General features: G+C 42.9%; 1 protein-coding gene and 1 long non-coding RNA gene across 2 annotated transcripts in view; one reads left to right on the top strand and one right to left on the bottom strand.

Annotated features, from left to right (window-relative positions):
- Nucleotides 1-367: 367 nt before the first annotated feature.
- Nucleotides 368-1,913, bottom strand: LOC308485894. Its single transcript, XR_013990826.1, has 2 exons — nt 1,773-1,913; nt 368-791 (listed from the first exon to the last, which is right to left on the bottom strand). It is a non-coding gene; the product is annotated as an uncharacterized lncRNA (long non-coding RNA).
- A 32-nt stretch (nt 1,914-1,945) lies between these two features.
- The window catches only part of HSPA4L (heat shock protein family A (Hsp70) member 4 like), a 28,181-nt gene continuing 22,499 nt past the window's right edge, over nt 1,946-7,627 (top strand). Inside the window, exon 1 of the mRNA XM_081021938.1 lies at nt 1,946-2,190. Coding sequence (XP_080878064.1) covers nt 2,084-2,190 — 107 coding nt within the window. The 5' untranslated portion in view covers nt 1,946-2,083. The remainder of the gene's footprint in view (nt 2,191-7,627) is intronic.

Genomic DNA, 7,627 nt, shown 5'->3' with positions numbered 1-7,627 from the left:
ATTAACTCATCACTGAAAATCAGGGCAATGTGCTTTTTCTGTAGTGCGAAGATGTTTGTTTTTATTCCGTTCTTCTTAAAATACATTGTTGGCCCTTTTTAAAAAAAGTGATTTTATTGTAAATATGCAGCAAAATACATAACAATAAAAAACAGTAATAAAAACGTAGTTCCCCTCCCCCTTTCTTGTATTACCTTTTTATTGAAATACAGATCCTTCCATTGCCTTGCAACATATTTATGCTGTTTAATAATGGGAAAACCCTTTCATGTCTTCAGATTTACAACATGAAGAATAATATATAACACCCACATGAAATAAGATATGCTTAGCTATGTCAATCTGTGTAATTACAGAAAATGATAAGTTAAGAAGCAATCATGGTTTAATGAAATAATGACTCATTGAGCTTCAAATCCTCAAGGACTTATGTCACAGTTGTCCTGTGGAAATTTCCAGGACTACTCTGGGGTGGAGACTTACAATCACAGGGTGTGACCACATTTCCATTTACTGTGGCTCCAGTGCACTCCCAACCCCGGATTTTTAAGCCGGGTTCACATGATGTTGGACCCAATCCATCTGTATCCTGCAGCTTTTGGAGAAATGCTCCTCTTCCATACACGTTTTCCTCAAACGAGCTTCAGTGTGATTTGAAAATGGAAGCCACAATTGGTGTGAACAGTTCAGGATACGTGCACACAAATAATGGCACATGCACAAACGAAAGCTTCACTGACGGGTGTTCAGAGCAGGAAAAGCAATAATTGGGTGAAGACACACCCAGCCGGCTGTGGTGTGAACAGAAGAAGGAAGTAAATTGGAAATGCAGCAGCGGGAAATAACCTCATACTGTTTCAATCAGAACTGCCTATAAAAAAGAAGTCCAGGAAGCTGGACTCGATATATGGGCAATGGTGGAGCAGCATCCCACCCAACCTAACAAACCAACCTCCACTGTCATCCCCTGACAAGGGAGAGCAGGGGGGACCAGCTGCCCCCCCCCCCCAGATCCACAAAAAAAATATTGAAAAGCATCGAAAGTACTCAATTAACTGAGGTTCTGCCCCCCCCCCCAACCAAAGCCCAAAGCCTTCCCCCCATAATGTCCTATTTTGAGCGGTATATTTACCCATGATTTCTCAAAAAAGCTCAACAACCTTGGAATCCTAGCTATGCCCATGTTCCCTGAACTGTTTTCACTTAAAACCTCATCCATGACACTCCATAAATGTTTCTGGTCAGAGTAAATTGTAGGCCAAAGGCTTCACACCATAATGTATACTTTGCATAGCAACTGCCACCTCCACCCTGTCGCCCGACTAACAAACATGTTTTCCCAAGATGCAAAATTTAATTATTACTATTGTGTAAGTAATATATATTTTTGGACAATAGGAACACTTAACATCTGTTTGCTTATGCAACACGATTGAGTTCTAGTGTTTCTCTTAATTTTTTTCCCTTTTGCTATTATTTGCTCATCAGGTGCCTGGGAGCGCCATTTTAATAATTAACCAATCTCTCTCTCTGGATTTTCAATTCGTTGCTTAATTTATTTCTGCATAACAATATCTAGGGCTGCTGGGCTGGCCTCTGTCATGTTAGGCCACACCCAGAAATACTTTTTCCAAAGTCACATGTTCCTGCCGCGCGACCAAACCACCTTAGCAGCAGCAACAGCAGTACTGACATCTGGCCACAAGATGGCGACCGAGGCCACCGCCCCCCCCCCCCTCCCTGCGCGCGCTGCTCCCCTCTCCGCTGCTCACCTTGCCCCCTTTCCAGATCTTTCTCGAACTCGGGGAGGCTTGCCGGAGAGCCTGTGCGGAAAGAGCCGAATGCCGCAGCCGGAGTTTCGCGGCGTCCCCGCTTGGCGGCCTCGGGCGCGTGTGGGCGCGCGTGCGCAGAGGCGAGGAAGTGCCGGTTGGTGGCTGTTGCTCCGCAGTGAGTGAGAGAGCGAGCGAGGAACCGCGTCGCAGCAACAGCCGCAGCCGACAGCAGCGCCCGCCCGACGAGGCACCGCCGCCACAGCAGCGGGCAAGCGGGGGGAGGAAGAAAGGGGACCACACCCGGCGCAGCCATGTCTGTGGTGGGCATCGACCTGGGCTTCCAGAACTGCTACATCGCGGTGGCGAGGAGCGGCGGCATCGAGACCATCGCCAACGAATACAGCGACCGCTGCACCCCGTGAGTAACCGGCCTTCTCGCCGCCGCCGCCGCCGGCCTCCCAACCGTCATTTGGTCTTAGGCCCCGAGAAGGAAAGCGGCCCCCCTCCAACTACCGCTCCCGGCACGCTTCCCCCGCCCCCGCCCCAAATAACTACCGGCTTCCTCACCTTACGCAGCAACTACCGGCCATCTCCACACCGCATAATGAGCTTCGAATGAGAAACGGCCGGGCGCCGGTGTCTCTCCTCTCTCTCCTTCAGCCGCTGCCCGCGACGGCCGGGCGCCTCCATTTTCATTCATGTACCCCTTGCTCTCTTCGCCGCACCCCCGTCCTTTTAATTTCCCCCCTCCCAAGGATTGATTGCATTCATCTCGCTTAAATGGGTGATGCTCCGCACCCCCGATTCTCCGTAAGAGAACGGTCTGGGGGTTGTTGTTGTTTTAACCTCCCTCGGAAATTAATCACTATGATGACAGGTCTGGATCTCCTTCAGCCTTTAAGGGCTTGGAACCCACTTTTAGCCTCAACCTATCATAGGGACTGTGGACCCTCTTCCTACTTACTGTTTTAGAAACCGTGCTTATATCTTTCCTGGGGGGGGGGGGTCTTTTGCCATCTCATCGTCCTTCTGAATTTTACTTCTCTTTGAAAATAATCCCCCTCTCCATTTTTTTAAATGGTAGAAGTATTGGTGTGCAACTCGATCACAACCCCGTGGTTGAAACCCTGTGTCTTGCAGGTTACAGCATCAAATAATCCCGAGGGAATTATTTTGTGCATTACTCAGTGTTCTGTTCTTTTTGTGAGCTCTTCACTATACGACTTAATTAAGTTTGGACGGGGGGAAAGAATAAAGCATTTTCCTACTTGGTAAATAACCCCAGATGGTTGGATAGTGTTCTCAAAGCTACCAACATGAGTTTGATCAAACTCCGGGAGGCAGTGGAAGACAGGAGTGCCTGGCATGTTTTGGTCCATGGGGTCACAAAGAGTCGGACACGACTAAACGACAACAAAAATAACCCCAAGGTTTCAATGTTGACACAGTCTTTCCAGAAGCTTGAAAGGTGGCTATAATACTTTACATGAACAAAATAAAATACTCAGTTTAGGGGTAATTCTGATTGCAGCAATGTGCAACATTTACAGTCCACCCTCTGAATTCACCATATTGGAGTTGTGTGGATAAAAAGGAAAGGCGGGATAGAAGGGATAAAAGTTGACGCAGCTCTTCTTCTCTTTTTACACCCCACACCCTTCTGTCTGACCTGTTACTACTTGTTCAGTTCCCTCACCTGGATGTAGGGCATGGAAGGTGATGTCAGTGAATAGTTGGTGTGCTGTACGTATAATAACAGAGTATGCAAGAGTAGGTGGAGATTCCTCATTCTCCCTTGTTTCCATGGGTTACAGCTAGAAGTGGTAAATGAGCAGTATCTCTGTGTAGTTATTCTAGCACAAACTAGGGATTCACATAACAAAAAGCAGGGGATCTGTAATTGCTGGCTTTCTGTCTCTTTGAAAAGCAAGCTTATTGCTAGGAAAGCTTATAACTATTCATTAATCACTTAAATATAGCATAAATGTAGTGAGGATGTGAAAACATGATTATAGGAAAGGTTAGAATGTTCATGCAAGAACTTTTTTGTTGGATCAGACCAAAAGTTCAGTATTTGAATGCTCACAGCCAGGTCACAAAGATATTTCTTTTCAGCATTTTGCTCCTTTGAGATACTGCCTCTGAAACAGATGGGATGGGATTGAAATAATGGGAAAGCAAAAGTAATAAGGGGTGGACATGAGTAAAAGCAGTTATACTAGGGTCCTGTTTGCAAACAGTGCTAAATTATAGTTTAGCAATTACTGGGGAGAACCTTGGCTTGCAGGCCCTGGGTTTATGCACTCCAAACCCTTCTCTCTCCTCCTTCACAGCTTTTGTTGAAGCATACTAGGACCATAAAGCATAGTTTGCTCCTGAATTGTTTTAAAAATCTGAAATTTAAATGAATCCGTTTGTTTTTAAATGCCCATCAATTCCAGTCTCTTGGTGGTGTCTGTTCTGGAGAAGTAGGGAGCATGTGAGCCCAACGTTTGCTCAGGCTTGTTTTCATAGTGCTAAACTATGGTTTAGCATTGCATCTATACCTAGACTTCATTGCTGTTGAGGATAAAAGCTAAAGGTTAAGGAATAGCTTTACTTTTTAATAAGTGTATTACATGGCTACTAGAAAGGTTTCACAGAAAATTTACCATAAATTTTTAATGACTATTATAAGAAATAATGTATGTGGACAAATGCTGAATAGTCCCTTTCTGCTCCTCCTCTCTCCATCGAATACTTTTCTGTGAACCGCCCTGAGACCTCTGGGTATAGGGCGGTATATAAATTCAATAAATAATAATAATACTAAGGTAGCTTAGTTATCAGATGAAAAACATAAGAACCTGCTGGATCAGGCCTGTGGCAAGTCTAGTCCAGCATCCCGTTCTTGCAGTGATTCCCAGGGGTATACTGCTTCTAGCAGTGAAAGTAGAACAGCCATCATGGCTAGCAGCATCTCCCATGAATTTGTCTGATTTTCTTTTAAAGCCATCCAATTTGGTGGTCATCACTACTTCTTGGAGGAGCATGTTCCATACTTTAGTTATGAGTTCTGTGAATAATTTATTCTTCCTTTAGTCTGTCTTAAATCCTTCAACATTCACCTTCATTGGATTACCCATCACTTCTGATGTTAATGAAAGAGGGAGAAAAACCTTTCTTTCTCCACTTCTTCCACACCATGCATAATTTTATAAACTTCTATCATGTCTCCTCTTAGCTTTTCTCTAAACTTGTTGTTTAGTCGTGTCCAACTCTTCGTGACCCCATGGACCTGAGCACGCCAGGCACTCCTGTCTTCCACTGCCTCCCGCAGTTTGGTTCTCTAAACTAAAAAGCCCCAAATATTGTAATATTTCCTCACTGGGAAGTTGATATATTCCCTTGACCTGCATTTGCTGTTTTACTGCCCATTAATTCAGTTTGGAGCTCTTCTCAGTCCTTTTTTGTTTTAGTCTCCCTGAACAATTTAGTCAGCAAGCCTGACTACCACACTACTCTATCCCTAAAAAATTCATGAACAAGTTAAAAAACACAGGTCTCAATACAGATTCTTGGGGAATGACACTTTCTACATTCCTTCATTGGCAGAGCTGTCCATTTACAGTGGTGCCCCGCAAGACGAATGCCTCGCAAGACGGAAAACCCGCTAGACGAAAGGGTTTTCCGTTTTTGAGTTGCTTCGCAGGACGAATTTCCCTATGGGCTTGCTTCGCAAGACGAAAATGTCTTGCGAGTCTTGAGATTTTTTTCCCGCTTTCCCCCCCCCTTTATCTAATCCGCTAAGCCTTTAATAGCCTTTAATAGCCTTTTAGCAGCTAATCTGCTAAGCCTTTAAGCCTTTAATAGCCACTAAACCGCTAATAGCGCTAATCCGTTAAACCGCTAATAGGGTTGCTTCGCAAGACGAAAAAACCGCTAGACGAAGACTCTCGCGGAACGGATTAATTTCGTCTTGCGAGGCACCACTGTATTCCCATTCTTTGCTTCCTGTTTCTTAACCAATACCCACTCTTCAAACTTTTGTATGTAAAGGACTTGCTAGATGCAGCTATTCAAGGCTGTTGGAATTCTAGCCAAGGAAAGCACCGAAATATGTCTTACTGTTGGAACCATTAAAGGAACAGATCTCTCATGCTATGAAGTTTCCAAGCTCTCTTATATAGCTCTTGTAAAATCATAATTTAAACTTAACAGTGTAAGTACCATGGTAGGAAGCTCATGATCTGGGTTGCCCTAGTACAATGGGAGAACCCAGCTCCTGGAGATAAAATTTAGCCAATCTCTGCTTATATCCTAAGAATCCTAGTCCACTAAATTGATAATACAAAATGAGCTTCCATAATCTTGGGAAACATGCCTGATCAAAAGATAATTGAAGTGGGGTATTCCTAAACTAACTCAAAATGCCATGTTTTCTATTTCGAGCCTTATGCAGTTCATTGAGGTCAAAGAAGCCCAAAATTTTCTGATTTGTATTAGACCTGATGATGTAGTCTAGCTCCTGGAGAACATACAGTTATTGGTATTCTGCATCTCGACCTTAGGTTTCCTAAAATTTAGCACTTTGGCCTTTTCATAGTTATACAAACATTCAAGGAGCTACTCTAAAGAAGAAAGTCCCAAATGATGTATCAGATCTTTTTAGTATAAGGCTGGTTTTGGATGTTTAGGTTTTATGGCTTCATTCTTGTTGTGACACTTGGAATGACAGAAGTAAGATACTGTTTGCAATTGCTGTTTTGAAGCTGCATTGGAAGGCTTGGTAGTGCTGAAAACTGGGAATGCTCTTCACAAGGAAGTAACCCTGTAAAAATCTGCTCCTAAAACTCCCTATCATTTAAGGATTTGACAATTGTGAAGGAGGATGATTACCTGCACAAATAATCAATGCATGTGAAATGAAGTTGCTGTAGATTGATGCAATGCATCCCATGGTGCAGTACATCCAGTGAACCAAATAACTGTAATAAACAAGATATTTGTAATTTCCCAGTCATTTGAGTGCTTTGGGAGGAAGGGTGGGATAGAAATATAATAAATGGAAATAATAAACAATGATTTCAGGACCTCATTTGCACCAACTTTAAAGTGGTCAAGAGTTTTAAAAACCCTTATTATAAACCTTACAATGATCATACATGTAGGATAAGAATGACTTCTGCTCTTTAGGCTGATAAGGAGCTGTAAATTAACTAGACATGAATTGATTAGGAAGTGCTTAAAAGGCATTATTGGGGCATATATAGCTGAGACTATAATTATTCTTAGTAATGGGCAGCAAGAAAACAACTGTGGAAAATAATATGTACAAGTTTTTTATTTTTTTTTAATTTAAATCATGCCATGCAATATGCAAGCAAAATGTACTGTGGGCAAAGACTGTCTCTAATTTCCTATCCCACATTGCTGAAAAACTACTGTCTGCAATTAAAACAAGAATTAGCTTTGGGTTGCACACCAGGGGGTATCCATGTTCTTGGCTATGAAGTGCAACTGTGCCTCTTTGAAAAAATGGAGGGTGGTGCATCACTCCATGTGGAAAAAATGAAAAAAGGCTAAGGCTGGAATTAGTCAGTCTTGGGCATATACTTACTTTTCTGGCTGAAGAAAGTCAATATATACAACAGAACTGAGGCAGTCGTTAACTAACATTATACTATCAGGCAAATGTGTACTTTAAACTAACAGTATTACCCAGTTCCTTTGTTTGTGACATCTCCAAAGGAGCTGTGTTTTTGTTAGAAAAAGATGTAAATTTGACAATCTTACTAGAATGCATTACATAGAATTCTCCATATGTTAGCTCACCAATTTCTGAGATAGATTCTTGAGATTAAGACCATCTGTCC

The sequence above is a fragment of the Podarcis pityusensis genome (genome assembly GCF_964106645.2).
Source record: "Podarcis pityusensis genome assembly, chromosome: 9".
In the NCBI taxonomy this organism is placed as follows: domain Eukaryota; kingdom Metazoa; phylum Chordata; class Lepidosauria; order Squamata; family Lacertidae; genus Podarcis; species Podarcis pityusensis.
Note: the sequence above shows the minus strand (reverse complement) of the source record. Positions and strands in the feature narration are given on the sequence as shown.